Source organism: Meles meles, chromosome 1 (assembly GCF_922984935.1).
Source record: "Meles meles chromosome 1, mMelMel3.1 paternal haplotype, whole genome shotgun sequence".
Taxonomy (NCBI): domain Eukaryota; kingdom Metazoa; phylum Chordata; class Mammalia; order Carnivora; family Mustelidae; genus Meles; species Meles meles.
The window spans coordinates 208,206,929-208,230,118 of record NC_060066.1 but is presented as its reverse complement, the minus strand read 5'-3'; the positions used below and the strand labels follow the sequence as shown (position 1 = coordinate 208,230,118).

The window sequence follows — 23,190 nt, the reverse complement described above, 5'->3', positions numbered from 1 at the left end:
ACCTCACAGCTCCAGCTTCGTAGTCGGGCCCGAAGGCAGAGCCGATGATTCAGGACTCGGTTGCTTGTTGGCCTCGCTGCAGGAAGCCCTCCTGCCAGAATGATGGGCCTTCCCTGCTTTGATAGGAAGAAGTAGCCTTCCACTTAGGTATGGTTTTTTAAGAGAGTAAAAATAAAATCAGTCCCCACTGGTCTTTAACAGCAGGCCTGGTAGAATCTGGCAGCCCGGGTCTTAATGAAGAAAGTCCGTTTTTGCAGTTGAGAGAGAAACGTTTTGCCGTTCACTGACCAAAGTCTCAAAGAACATCAAAGAAGGATACATTTGTGAAAAGGAAGATTGGTAACTGCTTCTAGAAGTTCTCGCTTCTAAAATATCCTTAGTATGAGGTATTTCTAATTAACATGACTAGATTTTAAAAAAAGATTTTATTTATTTATTTGAGAGAGACCAGAGAGAGAGAGAGCACCCGAGCTTGGCGGGGAGGGAAGAAGGTGGCAGAGGGAGCCGGAGAAGCAGACCCCCCGCTGAGCAGAGAGCCCGATGTGGGGCTCCATCCCAGGACCCTGGGACCATGACCTGAGCTGAAGGCAGATGTTTAACCGATTGAGCCTCCCAGGTACCCCAACATGACTAGATATTAAACAAATGTATCAGAGCTTGTGTTGGCACGTGAAGGTTGTCCTCACCGTCACCTTGGGACACTTTGTTCCAACATCTTGTTCCTGGCGTGCTGCCATCAACTGCCCAAGGGAGAGTTGAATCCCCTCTTTGGAGCTGTCTTGTGAGCCGACAGGATATCTTTGTTTGTGGAAAATTTTTGTTTTGAGGACTAAATTTTTTAGGAAGAAATCAGCTAGAACCAGAATGGGTGATCAGGTTGAATAATACTATTTTTGTTTCTCTCCCCTTCCTAAAAAGGTACAGGACCTGATGTTCTGTATTGGTTATGTCTGTCTATGGGCTCATGCGCTGAGAAGTTAGACTCTAAGAACTGCTAAAGTATTTGAAGAAATTTTTGCACATGAGTTTCTGTTTTGTTAAATAAGCCAAATGACAGCATGTAGTTTGCAGTATTGTAATGAGAGACTTTTCCTGTATTTGTTTTTGAGGATTTGATTTTAAGTGGCAGTGCCTACAAGGATCGCTTTTTCTTCAAGGTATAATATACTGTTTGCCCCCTGGTTATTCGGAAAAACCTTATGGGATTCAGCAGTCAATTCACATTCATATGCTCTAAAAAGAAAACTTTGAAAAACCACACCTTTGGGAACCACATAACCTGGGAAAGCCTGCTGATTACCTTTTTGTCCCTTTGACGAGTCACTTCCCTCCTGCCTAGAGAAGGCCTTCTTCTTCTTCTTCTTCTTTTTTTTTTTTAAAGATTTTATTTATTTGACAGAGAGAGAGAGATAGACACAGCGGAAGAGGGAACATAAGCAGGGCGAGTGGGAGAGAGAGAAGCAGGCTTCCCGCTGATTAGGGAGCCCGATGCCGGGCCTCGATCCCAGGATCTTGGGATCATGACCTGAGCCTATGGCAGATGCTTAATGGTTGAGTCACCCAGGTGCCCCTAGAAAAGGCCTTCTTAAGGACCAAAAAAAATGTTTTTTTGGCTCTAGGCGGTAATTTCTTGGTGATCTGATTTTCTTAAGTCCTTGACAAACTTTTATCTCACTAAATGCCAGTGATTGTTCTGTAGAATTCCATAAGGGCTGCTTGGAGTGTGTCGCTTGGTCAAGTCTTTGTGTTCAGATAACCCTGTCTGTGGAGCTCACCTTTCCACAGGCACAGTCAGGCTCGGTTGATCTAGGCCTTGATGAAGTGAAGAATTACTTTCTTCACATAAAATCACTTTGCATTTACATTTTCCCTTCAATGTATTTGCATGTGTGAGGTTTGTCCAGTCTGCATTCCAGTGGTTAAAGAACAGGAAACAATCCTGAAATCAAAGCTTGTGGGGGTGAGGGGGGGTGGGGGGTAGGGGAGGTAGGGGGATGGGGTGGTATTTGCCTTTGAGTCCCCCCACCCCCCACCCCCGACTCCAGTGTGCTTGGGATTGTTTTACACAAATCCATGTCTTAGCGAGCACAGGCTTGGAACTTTCAGGTATGCTCTCCTTTCATTCTCCTCAACCACAGTTTGCTGCGTTTAAACTAATTTCTAAGTCAGCCTTTCAAAAGCTTTGAGTTAATCTCCTCAAGCCATTGATTTATTTAAACCAACTACAGAGAGGATGTAGAGATGAATCAAGTCAAAGGGCAACAGCTACTCTCTAGAGTTTAAGTAAATTAAGAAAGGAGGCAGGTTTTGGTTTTTTTTAAAGATTTTATTTATTTATTTGACAGACAGAGATCACAAGTAGGCAGAGAGGCAGGCAGAGAGGAAGCAGGCTCCCCGCTGAGCAGAGAGCCCGATGTGGGGCTCCATCCCAGGACCCTGAGATCATGACCTGAGCCGAAGGCAGAGTCTCAACCCACTGAGCCACTCAGGCACCCCGGGAGGAAGGTTTTTAATGTCGAAATATTTAAGATCATTTACCTTGCAATTTGCCTTCCAAAAAAAAAAAATGTGGAAAGTAAGAACTTCCCCCCCGCCCCTATTACTGGTGAATCACTGTACTCAAGAGAACGGGGAAGAACAGTATTACCGTCTCCTTTTCAGAGCTGTGAGGCTTAAACACATGGGGCAGTGCTGGCGGGAAACCCGTTCTTCCCCTTCCCCCCAGCACGCCTTGAAAGTGGGTCGATGGTGGCAAAGCCCTGCAGACAGGTAGCAGGGAGGCGTGGGTGAAGTTTGAAAGTCAGTTACTGAATCATTCGGGTGAAGAAGATTTCCACTGTTAGCAGAGAACTGAGGGTACCAAGTATGTAAGAAAAACGTGTCTTGTTTTCAGTAGAATTAATTTCCGTTACTCAGTATTTGCCTTTAGTTTTTATGCCCTTAAACAGAAACATAATAGGAATGGCCAGCCTCCTGTGGTTTTCATTTGCACAGTTACTTGAAGAGATGAGAAATGAAGCCCAGACGGAGTGACTTCTAGGAAGTGTAGACACGCTACCGTGGTGTCATTCCTTTGGAACCTTGTTGCTGTAGATACGTTCTCTTGGAATTACAGGCCCCTCCCCTCCAGCAAAGCAGTAACGCATTTTGTATGGCCGAGAGCTCTGCCTTCACTGTCTGACCTCGACCCAACCACTAACAGTTGGCATTTCAAGCCAACAGATAATGTATTCCTGCAAGATGGCTATAGTTCTCAGTAGGTGTTGAATTCTAAGTAACATCTCTGCAAATAATGACACATGAAAGGAAAGATCATGACCCCGTTACCCTTTTGTTTATGGGATTTGGGGGGCTTGGGAAGTGCCAAGTCTCATAGAGTCTTTGAAGAGCGCGGGGACTGGGGTAGGGTGTTCAGGAGAGTAAAGATAGAGTCGCCCCATTCCTGCCTTCTAGTTTTATTTTTGTTTCCCCCCAGGAATCTGTGCCTTCAGCGTCTCCAACGGGTACCCCCAAACACAACATGAGGAAAATGACAAGCTCGGAGGACCCAAAGGGAACACATTCCGAGGGGCTGTTCATGATGCCTCCTGCTGGAATGAGTCTAGGCAGCCTGAGGAGCGAGTCTGCGCCGGGTACTTCGACCAAGCAGCAAGGGCAACAAGCCGCGCCCTCTGCCAGCCAGATTTCCGGCAGTCCAGGTAAAAGAGGAGGAAGGAGCCGCGCAACGAAGGTGGGGCGTTCAGGAGACTGTGGCAGGTGCCTCCGGGGGATGCATCAGAGTGGGATCAGGTCTTTAGTGATAATCTGATTTTGGTATTGTTTTAGAAAGCTTAAGAGTCTCAGGATATAGATTTTAGCAGTGGGCGACTTCTGAAGTACAGTTAAATTACCAAGACAGTGTGAATAAAGAGGTTTAGATTGTCTCTAGAGGTTTAGATTGTCTCTTAGGACTTTTTCCTCAAGGTCAAGGTGGTTGCCACAAGATGGTGATAGTAAAACTGGAATGATTCCTGTATCCTTAGCCATATCCTTGCAAGTCACTGTCGAGACGCTATCTGTTTTCTACTCAATTATTATTCTATTTAATTCTAAAAAAAACGAAGAACTCTGAAAAAACATTAGGGTCAATTAGGTAACCACAGAAATATTGTAAGTAACAATTTTGCAAAGATAGGAACCATCCCGTTACTGGTGCTCTTCTCTGGAATTTAAGAATGAGTTATTCCAGGGGCGCCTGGGTGGCTCAGTGGGTTAAAGCCTCTGCCTTCGGCTCAGGTCATGATCCCAGGGTCCTGGGATCGAGCCCCACATGGGGCTCTCTGCTCCTGCTTCCTCCTCTCTCTGCCTCCCTGCCTACCTGTGATCTGTCTCTCTCTCTGTCAAATAAATAAGTAAAATTAAAAAAAAAAAAAAAAACAACATTAAAAAAAAAAAAAAAAAAAAAAAAAAAAAAAAAAAAGAATGAGTTATTCCAGATGAGAGCCTGATTTTGGCCTTTTGCGTTTTTTAAAAAATTAAATTTAACTAAATTTAATTTTTTGTTTTTTTTTAAGGTTTTTAATTTTCTGCTTTATGTTAATTCCAGCATATTAACATAGAGTGTTATATTAGTTTGAGGTGTACAGTGCAGTGATTCCGTGCTTCGTAGTCACCCTGTGCTCGTCATGACCAGTGTTCCCCATAGTCCCCACCAGCTGTTTCCCCCACCCCCTACCATCTCCCTTCTCGTAACCGTCAGTTTGTTCTCTATAGTTAAGATCTGGTTCTTGGCTGGTCTCTTTCTCTGTCTCTCTCTCTCCCTCTCTTTTTTCCTTTGCTTGTTTTTTTTGTTTCTTCAATTCCACATACGAGTGAGATCGTGTGGTATTTGTCTTTCTGTGACTGACCTATTTCACTCAGCGCAGTACTCTTCAGCTCTGTCTGTGTCCTTGCAAATGGCAAGAGTTCATTCTTTTTTATGGCTGAGTAATGTTGCATTGTGTGTGTGTATTAAACATATATACACATATATGTTTTTATATATATATAAATATATATATTTACCACCTCTTTTCTTTTTTAAGATTTTATTTATTTTTGTGAAAGAGAGCATGCGCACAAGCAGGGGAAGAGGTAGAGGGAAAGGGAGAAGCAGACTCTCCATTGATCAGGGAGCTGGACACGGAGCTCGATCCCAGGGCCCTGGGCTCATAACCCGAGCAGAAGGCAGAGGCTTAACTGACTGAGCCACCCAGGCGTCCTGTATACCACCTCTATCCATTCATCACTTGATGGATACTTGGACTGCTGCCATAATTTGGCTGTTGCAAATACTGCTGTAAACATTGGGTGCATGTATCCCTTTGAATTATTGTTCTTGTTTTTGGGGGTAAATACCCAGTAGTGTGATTACCGGATTATGGAGTAGTTCTATTTTTAATCTTTTAAGGACTCTCCCTACTGTTTCCCGGTGGCCGCACCAGTTCGCATTCCCACCAGCAGTGCAAGAGGGTTCCCCTTTCTCTGAATCCTCACCAACACCTGTTGTTTCCTGTGTTGTTGATTTTAACCATTCTGACATGCATGAAGGCGGCAGCTCATTGTGGTTTTGATTGGCACTGCCCTGATGATGAGTTATGGCGAGCATCTTCTCATGTGTCTGTTGGCCATCTGGATATCTTCTTTGGAGAAGTGTCTGTTCAGGTCTTCAGCCCATCCATAAATTGGATTATTTGGGTTTTTTTGGTGTTAAGTTGTATAAATTCTTATACTAACCCTTTATCAGATGTGTCATTTGCAATATGTTCTTCCATTCAGTAGGTTGCCTTTTAGTTTTGTTGTTTCCTTTGCTGCGCAGAAGCTTTTTATTTTGATGAAAAATAAAATTTTTTGGCCTTTTTGTTTTGTTTTTAAATTTATTTTTGTTTTTTAATCCTTTTTTATCTTATTTTATTTAAGCAGGCTCTATGCCCAGTGCAGAGCCCAACTGGAGTCTTGATCTCATGACCCTGAGATCATGACCTGAGCCGAAATCAAGAGTCAGACACGTAACCGACTGAGCCACAGGCGCCCCATTTGAATTTTTTAATTTATCTCTACACCCATCGTGGGGCTTGAACTCAGGACCCCAAGATCAAGAGTTGCTCCTCCGACTAAGCCAACCAGGCACCCCTGGCCTTTTGGTTTTTAAATGTATTCTGGGTAGGTAATGGGTAGGAAAAGTTAGGGAAGCAGAATGTGATTCGCCACAAAAATCCATCCAGTGCGATCAGGCTCTGAGAGATTGGGACCCTCACTGAGAAGGCTGTTGCATGTCTTTTGTTCTATGCAAGGACCAGCTGTACTAGGTACTATTTACTCCCTACAGTCCCTTGTGGTCCTAGAGGTGACAGGAACGTGTCTTATGGTTGGATTGATGATTAAATAAATGAGATTGTCCTAATCATCATCACACTGCTGGTTGTTGAACACTTCCGGTGTGCCAGATATCATGGCACGTTGTTCCATAAATCATTGGATTTCACCCCACAGCACCCCTATAGAGTTTCATTTTTATCCTCATTTTACACACAAAGAGACAAAGACTTAGAGAGATTGAGTAGCTTAACTTGCCCTGGGTTGTGCGGATAGTAAGTGGCAGAGTTGGACTATGAACTTAGGCAGTTTGACCACAGAGCCGAATCCTTACCCTGCGTGATTCTGTCTACCAGTCTCTATAGGTACTGGGTGTGGAGCATGGGGAGGGTGCACACACGGTGTCACTGACACTTGTGACCTTGGGCCGTTGCTGTGAGGACAGTGATGAGTAGGAGGAAGGTAGGCGAATGCCTCAGAAATGATTTGGGATGTTTTAGAGATCGATGGAAAGATCTCTCTCCGAACAGTATTTCTCCTTCCGGTTTGCTGTTTGTTTCTGGAATTCGTTTGTGATTAAGATGGGATTAAAGTAGTGGTTTGCAAACTGCTCTGTGTATCCTTAGGCTTCCGCGATGACCCTAAGTAATCTCTGAAGCCCTTTACCCCCTCCCCTACCCCCTTCTACCAGATCAGTTCCACTTCTGTCTCTTCCATGTGTTCATCAAAATGGTAAAAAAAAAACTGCTATATTTCTTTAGTCTGTGTGTATTTTAATGTGCATTTATTTGATCACTAGTGAGGTTGGATATAGTTTCATATACATGCTGGGATGATTTTCTTTTGGCAGTAGATCGCCTATCACATTCCTTGCCAATTTTCCTACTCGCATGTTCTTTTCTTACAGATTTTTCCAAATCTTTGTAAAGTGGGGGTATTTCTCTATTATCTGTCAACTATATTGCAATTTTTTCCCAGTTTCTCTTTTGCCTTTTTTGTTTATGATGTTTTCATCTTGTACAACTCTTTAATTTCCATATAGCTAGATCCATCGTTACTTTCCTTTGTGTGTTCTGCTTCTGATAACATCCTCAGAAACACCTTCCCTGTGTTTTATCATCCCATGGGACCAATACCCTTCATTATTTTTAAAATAACCTAAGAATTATTTTGTTATGTTTCCCCCTCCTCCCGCTTACCTCAAAAATTCCCTTTTGGGATTTTGATTAGGATTATATTAAATAAACAGATTAATTTGGTGGAGAACTTATAAATTTACAATTTTATATTAGAATATAAGCTTCATAGGGGAAAAGATATTTGTATGTTTTGTTCACTGCTGTATCCTGGAATAGTGTCCTGGACTGAGAAAAGTAACTGGCACAGAGTAGGTGTTTAAAAACTTTTGCACAAATGAGCTTTAAGTCTGAAGACCTGATATATGAGATGTGGACTGAACACTGATGTTATAATCCGGCTCTGCTCTGTACTACACGCTGTTGGACACGGCTCCTGCCAGTCTGCATAGGAGATGAGAGGCGCCAAGCAGGCCCTCGATGTGGACATCGTGAGATGTTCTGGGAAAGATGGAATGGTGCAGGAGGAAAGAACAGAGAGGACCCAGTCGAGATTGAGAGGGGAGGGCGATGCCGTGGGTAAAGCTGTTCAGGTAGCAGAGAGCTTGGCAGTTTTGGGGAGACAAAGGCCAGTGAGCCTGAGGCTTCAAGAGCAGGGTGGAGAATGGCTTGAGATGAGGTTGGAAAAGTAGGCAGTGGGCTTATGCAGGGTTTTATGAGGATTTAGGGGGAGTTTATAGAAACAACTTTGGATTAAACATAATCATTAAAGCGTAGGAGGAAGAGAATGTTACGGTCTCATTTATTTTTTTAAGGATTACTCAGGTATTTTGCGGGCGGAATGGTTTTGTGAGGGCCAGAGGGAATGGCATAGGTATATTGTGGGGAAGTTTCGGGGGGACCAGGCAGAATGACGGTGGTTTGGATGAGATCAGTGGTAGCGGAAATGATGACATATTTGTTGGATAAAAGAATTTCTATGCTGGAAAACTTTGTTTTTGTCTATGTGAGACCTCTGTAGGATATCCTTGGGAGGGATGACTGTCCAGTCACATCAGTTATAAATCCTTGAGGCTCAGCTTATGTCTCAGGACAGTAGCATGTGCCTGATGCGGAAGGGGAGCAGATGGGAAGGGTCTCGCATGAGGAGTGCCCATAGAGAGGCCTTGGTGCTGGAGTGGAGACTTTTGGACACTCAGGTGTCCAAAGGAGACAGTTGTGAACATTTTCCAAAGACAGAATGAACTTTGTTTACCTTTTTAGTTTTGTTCAGGGCCGGTCCGCTCTGGGTCTTACTTTCTTCATTCTCTCTCTTTCCTTGGGTCCATGTAGAAGACCATGTCTGCCTGCTGGATTGCATTGTCGTGGACCTACAAGACATGGACATCTTTGCTGCAGAGAGACGTCCACGAGAGTATTCTAAGGCCTCAGATGACAGCAGTGGCGATCTGGTGTTCCCTTCCTATTCCGTGCGGCAGACGGGGGGGAGTCTCCTAACTGAGCCCTGTCGGCTGAAACTGCAGGTGGAGAGGAATTTGGACAAGTGAGTGGTTTACATCTGGATAATTGTCTGTCTTTGGTAGAGTCTTAATACCTTGGCAGTCAGTGCTGTGAAGGTAAGTCCGGAAGAGAAGAGGTGTTCATTTATTTCTTCCATGTAGCAAATGTTTATTGAATCCCAGCTGTGTGCTAGACGTGAGGGGTACAGTGATGGGAAGAAAAACCTGTCTTTATGGAGCTTACGTTGTGTTGATACAGGCATATAGGAAGGCAAATTAGAAGGTGATTGTAATTTAGAGTTTGACCCAGTGTTGTTTTTTTTTAAACTTTTTTTTTTTTTAAGATTTTATTTATTTATTTGACAGATAGAGATCACAAGTAGGGAGAGAGGCAGGCAGAGAGAGAGAGAGAGGAGGAAGCAGGCTCCCTGCCAAGCAGAGAGCCCGATGCGGGGCTTGATCCCAGGACCCTGGGATCATGACCTGAGCGAAAGGCAGAGGCTTTAACCCACTGAGCCACCCAGGCGCCCAAGTTTGACTCAGTGTTAGAGACTGTGTTACGGGGTTGCCCCGAGGGCCTTGGAAATGAAGACAAAGGGGCACGAGTGTAGCGTGGCTTTTGGTGGACGTGGGAAGGTGGTGATGGCAAGGAAAGTATTTTGGAAGAGGTCACATTTGGATTTTATGTTCCAAGCACAGTAGATTCTGGAGCTGGTGTTGCTACTTAGCCCGGAGCTCCATTTAATCAGAATAACTGTTGAGCTGCTGTTCTGCCCATTTTGCTCCATTAAGCAATCTGAAAGTACTCCATAAAGGCTAATGAGCTGACTCTAATTTACCTTTTCATTGGCCTCAAGCACGGGATGCTCATTTCTGCAGCTTAGAGCATCGCTTCATTGTCATTACTGCTGTGGGATTGCCCAGGAGACATCTTAAATATGAATGTTTCCAGACCCCACCAGAGATGAGCGGAACCTGGGTCTCAGGGCCGAGCCTCGGGTTCATGTGAGTGAGGTCCCCTGGTGTGGCCTGGGGACCACGAGCCCGGACAGGAGCTGCTGTGCCCAGTGTGTGATCACTGTCTGGGGCATTTGTTTTGGAGAAAGCAGCAATACTTGGCATTTCTGTGACAGGCAAAGACAGCGCGTGGCTGTCAAGTAATGAAGGACGTTCTCGTTGGCAGCATTTTGGCAAGCAGTCTGGTTACTTGTGGGGAGTGCGATTCTAATCCGTCTTTGGCCACTCCCTTCGGGGTTCTAGGGTTTGGGAGAACCGTTTAATGCTCCTTTTTTATTTCTCTCTGGATTCACGACACTGACACCGTGTAGCTGCTCTCTCTGGGGTGTTTGCATTTTATTCTTACTTGTTATTCGAGTGCTCCCTGGCTGGCGCTCAGTTATGCTTGGCATGGGCTCTCTCTGGTTTTCCTGGCCTAGCAATCTTAGGAGGAGCTTCGTTATTTAGAAATGGAACACTTTGTTTTCTTTTCAAGTAATGCTTCCCCCCCAAAAAACGTGCTTCGTTACTCTGATTATGTAAACTTGATCCGCTTCCCTTCCATCCGCATTTATGTGCAGGTGATTATAATGTCAGCCCTGACAGGCGGTCATAACTCAGTACGAGAGACCCTCTCAGCTGCTTGTGTCACAGAAACAGGGAGCTGAGAGGGCACCTGGTAGTCCCTTCCGGAATTGTTTTTTTTGTGTGTGTGTGGCTTGCATCACTGCTCTTTCTTCACTTGATCACTATATAGATTTTCTCTGCAAAGTTATTTTTTACATTCTTCTCCTTTGAAGCCCCATCCTCTCAGTACTCCGAGCGTGGTGTCTGCAGCATCCGTGGGCACACTTCTCCCTGGGAGGGTGGGGGGCAGCTCTGCAGTGTGGGGACAAGGTATGCTACCCCCAGATCCGGGCATCTCAACCCCCTCCTGCCCGTCTCAGCAGAGACAAGTGACGGATTCAGAGTTTATCCTGATGTCCCATCTGGGCTCCGTCTGAAATCCTGGTGTCTGCCTTTAGTTATCACAGAGTCTGAAGAGTTAAGTGAAGAGGTCACCGTTTCTTTATTGCCTCCCCAAATGTAACGCTGGAGCTCTTTCTGGGTCTCATGAGATCTTTCTGGGTCTCATGAGATCTTTTTTTACTTTAATAGTAATCTATTAATCGATTACTTGGCTAATTCGGGTCTGGGGACGTTGTAAGTGCATATTTTGAGAGGAAAGGAGCTCTTCGTAGATGACGCAGGACACTCAGTTGTGCTCACCCGGTTCGTTTGGAGCCACGTGAAAGTTTTAGTATCGGAAGTTAGAAACGAACTGATGGATAATGTCGGCGGGCACAGTTTAGCTCTTTCTTGTGTTTGGGTGTGAGCTTTGTCAATGTTAAGTTTACTGATGTGTTGGCCAAAGTGACTTTTTTTCTTTCCTCAGAGAAATAAGTCATACTGTGCCAGACATTTCTATCCATGGCAGTCTGTCCTCAGTCCACTGCTCCCTGGATTTGTCCAAATACAAGCTGATCCGGGGCTTACTGGAGAACAACCTCGGAGAGCCCATAGAGGAATTTATGCGGCCTTACGATTTACAAGACCCAAGAATTCACGTAAGTGAGACCTCACGCCGTGCCGCAACTCAGCTCTCAGAGTCCCAGCCGATGGCCACCTCGTGCGTGGATCGCTCCAGCTCACCTGTGGAGAGCAGATGGGACGACAAGCAGATTAATGTCTTGACATTTTAACCCCCTTTTCAGACTGGCGTTTTCCTCTTGCAGACCGTTCTCAGTGGAGAAGTGTACACGTGCACGTGCTTCCTCATCGATATGGTGAACGTAAGTCTGGAGCTGAAAGATCCCAAAGGAAAAGAAAGTACTGGGTCCTTAGCCAGGTATGACTTTCACGGTACTTACTGGTTTATGCCTAGTGACCGACAGGACTGTAGCAGTACTGCAAACAGTACACATATTTTGCTTTAGCGAAATTCGCTGTAGCGTAGAGCAGAGGTTGCAGAGCGGTGGTTCATGACGGAGGTGGTCTGCACAGTGCTTTTCGGTTGCTTTTCCAAAGTTTAGATTCATTGCTTTATGAGTAAAGACAGGTTATTAGGACGTGTCAGTGACCTCCACACCTGGTGCTGAAACGGTTGCATTTGAAAGAGCTGCAGAAATTAATCAAAACTTTCCTAAGACTCCACTGGCATTGGTTTTTTTGTTTTGTTTTGTTTTCATGTCAGCACTGTCCAAAGAAATCGGACAGTGGACACACAACGTGGCGTTAGTTTCACATGTACAACAACTTCTCCATCCATTTTGCTGCGCTCGCCGCGAGTGCAGGTGCCACCTGTCACCCCGGGACACTACTGCGGCACCGTGACTGTATCGCTTCTGTTGTACTCTTGGTCCCCGTGACGTATTCGTTCTATAGCTGGAAGCCTGTGCCTCCCGCTCCCCTTCACCCATTCCCCTCCCCACCCTGAATCTACTGGTGTTTGGAAGTATTGACTCCAGACCCGCAGTTACGGAGAGCTCGTGCTGCTGTTACTGGTACCTGTGGAGCGCACTTGAACGTCGTGCGGTTTCCGCTGGGAGAGACACAGCAGCCACTGCAGTTGTATGTGAGTGGCAAGGAGGGGGGAACATTCCAGAGAGCCTGAGGTGTCGTAAGGTGGAAGGCTCCATTGGAAAAGTCGTATCATAATACACTCCTAGTGTAATCTTGCTGCTGTGCTATGTCATCGAAGTTTAAAATGATAATAAAAATAAAAAGTGCCACGGGCTGGGGGGGGGGGGGTGAAAAAAGAAGTGACAGACATGCAAGACACAACGGGGATTGAGAAAAATGAAGCCGTTTTCCTCCTGATGCTGTGTGACTCTGAGGACCCTCAGGCTGCTCTGCGGCCAGTCACTGCGGCTGACAGAGCAGCCTGTGTCTCGATGTGGCAGCAAGAGAGACCAGAGTCCCTGAGTGGCCTTGAACTCACCTCACGGAGTTCGAGCACCGTCCACCTCATGGAGTTACCCGTTCACCTCACGGCGTTCGAGTACCATCCACCAAGTGCAGAGGGGTCCGAAGTACAGGCTGGGGGGGTGTCTGCCGAAGGGGAGACCCAGGGCTAGTTGGGGAGCAGCCCTGCTCGCTGCCTCCCTGGCCAGCGTTTAAAAATTGGGGGACTTGGCATAAAAAGTTTGGATTTCAGCCTCTTTTGAGAAGCTGAAAGCTTTGACGATATTGGGCCCGTGTTTTCATGGCAGAGCGTCTCGGGCTGCCTTTAGATGGGGCGTGTTTTGCCTGGTGATTCACTTCGTGCGCCCATCACTTGCGTGGTCTGGGCGTACCAAGAATTTGCGATTACTGGTGTGGAACCCTGACGACTGCGTTTTGTCTTCACACCTGATAACCTTTTCATTTTGATCTCTTGACAATCACGTGAGGCTGAGGCTGAGGCTGGGCAGATAGGACTTCCGTTTTCCAGATGGACTTATACCTAGTGTAAGGTCAGATGGCTGGAAAAGTGGTTCGATATTTGAAATTTCCCTACTGAAACACTCTTTTTTCCCTTGTCTTTCTGTCGACAGTCCATCCTGGCCTCTATCTAATAACTCAGTTGAATGAAACGTGGTATAAGAGGCTTGGGTCCAGATAGTCTTGTGAGTCAGCAATTTTTTTCTGATGACTAGCTATGCCCTTAGTTTTTTATAAATTGAACTAATTCTGTATGGAAGGTCATGATGGTACTGAGTAAATTATGAATTGCACATTGTAGCTTCCTCTGTTATTAGAAAAAAAGGCTGTATCAAATGCACTTCCGCTTGCTGGATCAGTTGCATTATTTCTCTATATGAGAAGTGTTACTTGTTCTGGTTGCTTCTAGGAAACTATAGTAGTTATATAACAATTTGGCAGTCTCTGGAGAGGGGATCCTTCAGGAAGGCTAGGAGTTGACAGACGAAGGTCTAAAGAGACCCTTGGCATCCCTTGGGATTGTTAAACGGTTATAACTTTCTCAGACTTAAGACGAGAAACCAGCATGCTGTTGCAGCCAGAGAATAGTAGATAACATTATTCCTCATGGAGTTCCTATGGACAAGGTCATCTTCCTGGAAACGCAAAGTAAGAGACAGGGGTCAGGGGCGCTAGATCCTTTTTGAGGAGTCCGTTAACAAAAGCGGGGACAGTTATTCCCCTTCATAGTTCTCACGTATACTTAAGACTTTGTTCCGTTGTCTCGAACATAGATAATTTTGTGAAATGGAAGAGTTTAATATCTTGTCTGCTTTTTCCCTTTTAGATTCGACTTCAAGAAATGTAAACTGCTCTATGAAAGCTTTTCCAACCAAACCAAGTCCATTAACTTGGTTTCCCATTCCATGATGGCTTTTGACACGCGCTATGCCGGGCAGAAGGCCAGCACCGGCATGACAAATGTATTCAGCTGTATTTTTCAGCCTTCCAGGAACAGCATCACCACCCAGGGATCCATCCAGATGGAACTGCATTTCAGGTAGTGGACCCAGACCCTGACTCTGCGTTTCTCTGTCAAACTTTTGTTTGATAGTTTTGTGGCCACAGTGGGCCAAGGCTCTGTCAGCTTTAGAATGTCACAGGACCGAGGAGTCACTGGAAAGATAAATAGAAAATGGCTCACCGGTGCTGCTCACCGTGCAGTAACTCGGTATTCCTGTCACCTTGCAGTTGCCTGTATTGGCCAAAAGATGTCTCTGTTGCCTTAAAAAAAAAAAGTTTAGAATTAGACCAGAGTCTTAAACTCAATCTCTCTGTAGACTGTCCTAGTATGTAGAGCAAACGGAGGAGGGAAGAAATGATTCTTGTTTAAGGGGAAAGAGGATGTTTGGTCTGTAGAAATTATAGGCAGGAAGGTGGTTTTGACTTGAATTATTGCTTTATCTATGCACGTCTTGCTGACCTACTTCTCCGTTTAAACGGGCTGTAGCCTCTTTGAACTAGATTATGTTTTTCTTTCCGGTATTAGGCTAGGAAGCGGTGTGCATATCATGAGTGTATGTTTTGGAATTGTACCGACGTGGGCTTAAAATCTCTATCTATCGCCTTTTAGCTGTGTGTCCTAGGACAAGTTCAACTACTTTGACCTGCAGTTTTCTCCTCTAGAGGGTAGAAGAGGATGAGTGTACCCACCTCACACGGTGGAGGCAGGAATTAAAAAAGTAATGCTGGCCTGTTGCTTGGAGTTCTTATTGTTATTACCGAGGTAGCTGGTGTTATGTACGATATACTACTGTGAGGTTTTATGGCTAAGGTGGGAACAGGCCTGAAAACTGTGAAAAATCAGGTTTGATCTAAAATCCTCGAATGCAAATCCAAAAGGAGACCTTTGGAAGAAATGTCAGTTCTATTCTATTAGTGCCTAATGTTATCAGATAGGCTGTACCTACGAACTAGTAAGTGAAAAGGCTGGGAAAAACTTCATGGGCAAAAAAAGATGAAGATTATTCTTGTATTCCTATGCTTGAATGTACCTGATACGTCAGTGTGCTGCGTGGTGAATTCTCAGGGTTGAGATTTCTTTTAGGGAGAGGTCATGGTCATTCTCCATATGCCTTTAGGAAGTCTAGCAAAGTGGACGGTCAGATCTTTGCCTGAACTTTTTGGATGTTCTGAAATGAGAGTGCTCATTACCTCTAACTGTGGGCCTTACCCCGAGCTACACACTCTCCTTTCTTTGATACTTAACTCCTCCTTGTAGGTCTGCAGAGTGGGTGCCTTCTGCCCAGTTTTATAGCGGCAGCAATAGAAGCTAGGAGGGCACCGAATGCCTCTCCAAGGTCACGCGGTGGGTGAATGACGTGTTCAGGACTCACACTGGGGCCTCTGATCACAGCGCCCATGTGGCTTCCGACAGTCCTCAGGTGTGGCCATTGCGTGTCTCGGGACCTGGCTGATTGCAGTCAGATGTGAGGCTGGCTGTGTTTTGCAGTTCTTTTGTTTGAAGATGTTTATCTGAGCAGGAGGCTTCCGTACATTTGGTCCTTCTGCAGAAACAATTTCTTTTTGGGTTTGCTATATTATTATTGATCTAGCTTCCCAACCTGTCAGCTAGTTGTCTCATCGATGGTATTTTTAATACTCAAGGAGCCTTGGGATATCACTCTGTGTATATACTGGAGGTGTATAATTTCTGGGAGCCAAAGAGTAAAGTCTTACCTTGGTTCTTGTGGACAGAAATACCATTGTGAGGGAGAGGGGGTTAACATGTTCCCTTGACTGGAACTTCTGAGCGCCTTCTGTGCCTCCAGAAGAATTGCTCTTCTGTTGGGCTTTTGTGTGTCAAATATAAATCACTTCACAGTGTTTAAAGGCTTGAAATATTTTCCAGAAAAGGGTATCAGGCATACTTTGACTTTTCAGTTAGTGCATAACTCTGACGATCTATGTTCAAAATGGGGTGGAAAAAATTTTACCGAGGGCAACATTTTTTCTCTAATACAAAAGAGTGAAGTGTTTCTGTGAAAAATGCTGTGTCTGTATGAGGGAGACATGCATCACTGTGCCCTTTCTCCGGAGGCAGTGAGCCAGGTTTAGGAGAAACAAGAGACTAGAGAGGCCAGACTTTAAAAACATCTCAGAATCAGTTTTTGCTGAATAGGAGCCCCTTTGGGGGGAGGTAGCCAGGTACGTATGGGTAGGAGCTGGAGCCCCAGAGTCACTTCGGGGCTCACAGAACAAAGTTCAACCCAGAAAACCATATAAAGGTATCCTGAGCTCACTCTCCTTCTGTCCCACCCATCTCTGCCCACTCATATTCTGGTAGGGCCGCACCAGGGTTTGAGACTAGGCTTGGGGTCCTCCATGGGTTTTCATCTCAAATAGAGAATTCGGGGTAATCGGGCTACAAAACCAGTATTGTTTCTCTCCCTCCCCCTACTCCACTTCTGGGTGCTTGGGGTTATGCCCACATATAAATGTCATTTTATTTGTCCTCCTTTTCAGGCTAAAGATCTGGGCTGTCTGGTCGGGTCCAGTTGGCGAATTAGTACTATTGTGTACATTTGATGTTTGTAAAGAAGTGATCCCAAACATCAAAGAAAGGGTGCCTCACTGATCTTCTCGAAATAGCCTCTAGGGAAGGAACTGACATTTACCGAACACACACCTGTTACGTGCCTGGTGCTTTGTCTTTTACACTTTCATATTTCTCATTTTATAACTGAGGAAACAGGCTCAGAGAAGGCAGGCGACTTATCCAGGATAACACAGCTTGTAAGCGACTGGATTTGAGTCCGTGCTTTTCTACTGCACTGGGATTTCTCAGCTTCGGCATTGTTGACGTTTAGGTTAGAGACTTCTGGTTGTAGGGCTGTCCTGTCTGTTGTGGGATGTTTAGTATTATCCCTGCCCTCTGCACTCTAGATGCCCATAGCGAGCCACACCCCCACCTTGCGTTGTGACAAACACAGATGCCTCCAGACGTTGCCAGACATATGTGGGACAGGGTCACTCCTGGTTGAGAACTGCTGGAGGACACCATACTGCTTTCTTCCAGCATAAAAATGTGATGAGCTTTTGAAAATACACACCAAGTAGCTTATTAGACCAGTGTTCAGAGTTTCCTGATACCCAGAGCGGTCAATTTTAAAAATAATGGAAAAACACCTTTCCAAGCTAAGTAATATACTTGCAAGTTCATAAAATACATTTCTCCTTTACCGTTTTATTTTTATTTTTTTTTAAAGATTTTATTTATTTATTTGACAGACAGAGATCTCAAGTAGGCAGAGAGGCAGGCAGAGAGAGAGGAGGAAGCAGGCTCCCTGCTGAGCAGAGAGCCCAATGCAGGGCTTGATCCCAGGACCCTGGGATCATGACCTGAGCCGAAGGCAGAGGATTTAACCCACTGAGCCACCCAGGCGCCCCCCGTTTTATTTTTTTGTTAAATCTTTTTCCTTGCAGATCTACGAAGGACTCGTCCTGTTTTACGGTAGTTCTCAACAATCTGCGTGTGTTCCTCATATTTGACTGGCTCCTGCTAGTCCATGATTTTCTTCACACTCCCAGCGATATCAAGAAACAGACTCATGTTACTTCTTCTCGCCACCGTAACGCTAGCAGCGAATCTGCTGTAGTTCCCAAAACTGTGAAAAGTGGAGTAGTTACCAAGCGGTCTTCCCTTCCTGTGTCCACGGAAAGGCACCTGGAGGTCAAGGTCAACGTAACAGGTGAGCCTGTTGTTGTAGGTGTGTTGTAGGTTGAGTCACTGATTCTCAGTCTGGATGGTAGGCTCAGTAGGTGTCTTCTAGGATGATTGTCCGGTCATCTCTGTGTCTTGATGCGAGCACTCACACATTTGCAGACCAGTGAGTGTCGGAATGCTTGACCTTCATTTTCTGCTGGGAACTGCGGGCTCCCATTCAAGGCTGCAGGGTTCTGGGCCCTCGGCTCCACTGGCCCATGGCTGCACTTGTCCGGCTTGAGTGCTGCCTGTGGCCACTGGTCTTTTCTCGAGCGTTAACTCTGGCCTCAGTTTTCTGTTTGGTCTTCAGCGCTCCAACAGATGTGTCTCACTGAGTTTAGGCAAATCTGATGTGTGCGGATTGCAGGATGAATAAGTGAGGGGACCGTGATTTTCTTTGCAAAAGGAATATGTCCCTTTACAAACAGATTTCCTGCAGTTTTTGTTAACTAGCGAACTCTCCTGATCCGTATGTATTTTTGGATATACTGTCGTGTTGCTGACATAGCCCGACGACCGCTCAGGGGTTTGGAAGAAGCCAGCCAGCACAGTGCGTTCAAAACAGATTTAGTTTCAAAAGTTCAGTCTAACCAAGGGGTTTGATGAAAATGAAAAGTAAATTTGCCATGTACAAATGAGTAGGAAACCGCCTATATTTAGTAATTTCAAAAAAATCGACGTTAAATGAGTGTATTTCTTTGTAAACCACTTGAACAGCTATGTAGATGATGCTGTGCCTCCCGCTGCCCAAGCAGCATGAGGACGTGGGTCTCTTTCTAGGTTTTTAAAATAGGCCATTGCTTGGAGAAGGGGTGATATCCCGGGCTTCTAAATATCTCATAGTCCTCCCAGGAGACTTAGCTTAAAAATACAGTCTACAGATTTTTTTTTTTTTTAATTCATTCATTTGAGAGAGAGAGAGTGAGCAAGCCAGAGCACAAGGGGGGTGGGTAGTGTGAAGGGAGGGGCAGAGGGAGAGCAGGGAGCCCGAGGTGGGATTCTGTCCTAGAACCCTGAGATCATGACCTGAGTGGAAGGCAGATGCTTAACGAACCTAGCTGCCCAGGTGCCCCCTTAAAAAAATACATTCTAAAGAGAGAGGAGAAACTGCATCCCAGTCTTTTCGGCCTGGGCAGTGCTGTTTTTGGCTCCGCCGCTGTGCCTGGCCAGATACAGAGAATGTGTTCAGGCTGGTGGTAAAGCCAAGTGTCGACAAACTCCTGGAGAGCAAGTCTTGCGGGCTCACACCACCCCCCCCCAGTGCAAATGCGTTGCCTAGTTTGCCGCACCTGGTGTTTTCCAGCTCCCCAGCTTTGGCTTGGTTGACAATGCTGTCCTTTCCAGGCACGGAGTTTGTGGTCGTTGAAGACGTGTCCTCCTTCGACACCAATGCCATTATTCTCAAAGGCACCACAGTGCTCGCCTATAAGCCCCGATTTGTCGATCGCCCCTTTTCAGGGAGTTTGTTTGGCATCGAGGTAAGAAGTCTATGTGTCGATCAAAACACTCAATGTTTGGCTTAAGAGAAAAGCATTTGGAAGAGAATTTTACCTGCTCAGCTTTCATTAGGGGAAACCACTGATGGAGCTGGTGAACTCTGGCCCCTCTCTCTTTGGTTTGTCCCCCGATCTCCCAGGTTATCCTCATTTGTGCAGTCAGCCCTCCAATGTCAGGCTGTAAGTAATGCTGAGAGACGGGACTTCTGGGTCTTACGTAGTCGCTTCCTCGAGGAGTTCAGCGAGACTCTTCCAGTCCCCAGTACTCTGCAGGCCCCAACTGTGCCTTCAGTGGCAATGGGTCTAGCCCTGGGGAAATTCGTCAAGGTGGGCAAGTGGTCCTCATTTCCCTGCATCCCCTTCCCCGCATTGAATTGTCATCTCTGTGAAGACCTAGGGCTTTGTGGTCCTGGCAATTTGTTTATACGAGGTGTGAAGGATTTGATGCATTATCCTTTCAGGAATATCTCATCTGTAGAAGGATATGTCTGGAGAGGCATGCCTAACCTAACGGAGTGAGTCTCTCATAGTGCTGCTTGAGGCTGTAATTTAATATCATGAAGGAGATACTTGGCGTTGGAGTGATCTTCTGTAGCCTGGAAATTACATGATGCGATATTGAGTAAAAACTGCTTTGTTTCTTTTAAGGTCAGGGGCTGTGGAGAGGGAAGGAGAAATGAGGCAGATTATTATTTCTATCAAGTGTTCTTAATCCGCTGATCTCTGCTGACGTTCCTCTTGTTATAATATTAGAATATTCGGTCCAGGTTACTCATCATTCCCTTTATGATTGAACTTTTTGTGCCCTATTCTTTCCAGTCATATATTTCAGAGGTTGAATGAACAAAACTTTTTTCACTGTCAGCAGTATATGGCACTTTTTTTTCTCTCTCGCATCAGATATAGCTGAATATAACCTGTAGAGATTTCACTTCTTGATTACTTGTTTCTCTCATGTCAAGAAACCTCAGTTTGAGGGGAAGGATTTATGTGCTGGTGTGATGTGAGCTGATCATGAAATTGTCGTTCTTTCCCAGCCTCTCCAGTACCAGCTTTGAATGGAAAATGTTGGTGATTGATTAATGAACTGTCAGGGACAATTGAGTTTTGTGTAGCCGAAGGCCCTGAAGAAAAAAGGGAAACGAAACCTCTTTTGCTCTAAGTCTTAGAGAAACTATATTATTTGAGATTCTTGGAAATTCCTTTCAGTCTTGTTCCTCAGGCAGCACAATTGGTTCTGAATTTTGAGACCCCTCTCCCTCTCCGTGTCCCCCCACCGCCTTGGTCCATCACTGGGACAGAATTTATAAAGGAAGCCAAATGAGTTGATTTTGACTATGGTAAAGGAGCTTGGTTTCACATATTTTCAGCACTAGAGAATGCCCTCCATCCCCCCACAAAGAGGAAGAAGGGAGAGCAACATGAATGCTTTCTTCTATACCGTTCTTTTTTCCTCTTTTTTTCTTTTTCTTTTTTTCCAAAATTTTGTTTAAATTCTACTTAGTTAATACACAGTTTAATATTGGTTTCAGGAGTAGAATCCAGTGGTTCATCACTTACATACAACACCCAGTGCTCATCAAAACAAGTGCCTCCTTAATGCCTCTCCCCCATCCAGCCCCTCCCCCACCGACCTCCTTCCATCAACCCTCCGTTTGTTCTCTGTGGTTAAGAGTCTCTTATGGTTTGTTTCCGTCTCTCTTCCCCTTCCCATATGTTCCTCTGTTTTGTTTTTTAAATTCTACATACGAGTGAGATCATATGGGATCTGACTGACTTCACTTAGCATAGTACACTCTAGCTCCATCCATGTTGTTGCAAACCACAAGATTTCACTCTTTTTGATGGCTGAGTAATATTCCATTATGAATATATTATATATAGATCAAGATCTGTATCTCTCTATATATCACATCTTCTTTATCCATTCACCAGTCAAGGGACAGTTGGGCTGTTCCCTTATTTATTTATTTGTTAAGATTTATTGAGAGAGAGAATGAGCAGGGGGAGGGGCAGGGGGAGAGAAAGAACCCTCAAGCTGACTCCATGCTGAATGTGGAGCCTGATTTGGGCCTTGATCCCAGGACCCCGAGACCATGACTGAGTCGAATCAAGAGCCGGCTCCCCAACCGACTGAGCCACCCAGGTGCCCCTGGCTATTGTTGATAGTGCTGCTGCTGTGAACATGTACCCCTTTGAATTTATGTTTTTATATCCTTCAGGCAAATACTTAGTATAATTGCTGGACCATAGGATAGTTCTATTTTTAACTTTGTGAGGAACCTCCATACTCCATACTCTTTTCCAGAGTGCCTGCACCAGTTTGCATTCCCACCAACAAAGCAGCAGGGTTCCCCTCCTCCACATGTTACTTTTAGCCGTTCTGACAGGTGTGTGGTGGTATCTCATTGAGGTTTGAGTTACAGTTCCCTGCTGATGAGTGATGTTGAGCATCTTTTCATGTCTTTTACCCAGCTGGACGTCTTCTTTGGAAAAATGTCTTTATATCCTCTGCCCATTTCTTAACTGGATTATTTGTTTTTTTGGGTATTGAGTTTGATAAGTTCATTATAGATTTTGGTCTTCTGTACTGTTCTTGAAGTACAAAGATAATTCCATCCTAGAATGGGAGTCTTCTCTCCCTTCTTTCTCTCCATAAATATGTTTATTGTTTAACTTTTTATTATAGGACTTTTCAAACATGCACAAGTAAACAGATTACTCTGATGAGCCCCTATATAGCCTATCACCGACCTTCAGTAATTAATGTGTTTATTTTCAATTATGAAAGTAACAATTATATTACATCAAATTGAGGGAGGGGAAGAGAAAATTACCCATTGCTTTGTCTGGACTCTCTGTTGGCATTTTGATGTGTTTCTTTCCTTAAGGTCATGGCGTAATATTATTTTGATTGCACTGCTTGTCCACATAGCCCATGTTGGAACTATCTGCCTACATTCCATGTGGTCTTTTTGATCATCTCTTTTAAATGATGATAAAAGGGTCCGTTGAGTAAATGTGATATAACCTGGGCTGCTCTGAATTTTTTTTATTAACTATTAAATAATGATTCAGTGATTTTTTTTTTCTGTATTTTGCATTATTTCCTTAGGCTAGTTACTAGAAAGATGTAGGATTATTGAATCAAAGGGTATGTGTGAGATTTTTGGACCTTTTGCCATGTGACAGTGAACTGCCTTTTGTAAGTGGGGGAGGACCACTGACCATGCTTCCGGCCGTGGGCAAGAATGCTGGCCCCCCTCTTGACAATATTTATTTCACCAGTTGTTATTTGTCTTTTGATAACACGGGGTTGATTGCTACTGAGATAGTGGGTTTTTTCCTGCTGATGCTTAGGCTCTTCTAAATCAGATATTAATTTTTCCCACACTGCATTTCATTCTCTAGGTGTTTTCATGCCGACTAGGGAATGAGCAGGAGACGGCTCTTTCAATTGTTGATCCAGTTCAAATTCAAGTAGAGCTCGTGGGGAACTCTTCTTACCAGAATAGTTCGGGATTGATGGATGCATTCAATAGTGAAGATTTCCCACCAATCTTAGAGGTAATGATAAAAAATCT

At 44.8% G+C, this 23,190-nt stretch overlaps 1 protein-coding gene across 9 annotated transcripts in view; it reads left to right on the top strand.

Moving 5' to 3' along the window:
* The window catches only part of VPS13D (vacuolar protein sorting 13 homolog D), a 256,878-nt gene that overhangs the window by 58,701 nt on the left and 174,987 nt on the right, over nt 1–23,190 (top strand). For 6 of the 9 annotated variants that reach the window (XM_046008761.1, XM_046008752.1, XM_046008725.1 and 3 more), the window contains 8 exons: nt 3,476–3,698; nt 8,742–8,952; nt 11,340–11,511; nt 11,659–11,792; nt 14,193–14,405; nt 17,831–18,096; nt 19,455–19,588; nt 23,018–23,173. In XM_046008761.1, the coding sequence (XP_045864717.1) occupies nt 3,476–3,698; nt 8,742–8,952; nt 11,340–11,511; nt 11,659–11,792; nt 14,193–14,405; nt 17,831–18,096; nt 19,455–19,588; nt 23,018–23,173 (1,509 nt within the window). The remainder of the gene's footprint in view (nt 1–3,475; nt 3,699–8,741; nt 8,953–11,339; nt 11,512–11,658; nt 11,793–14,192; nt 14,406–17,830; nt 18,097–19,454; nt 19,589–23,017; nt 23,174–23,190) is intronic. The other 3 variants (XM_046008769.1, XM_046008742.1, XM_046008734.1) reach the window with 1 other exon arrangement.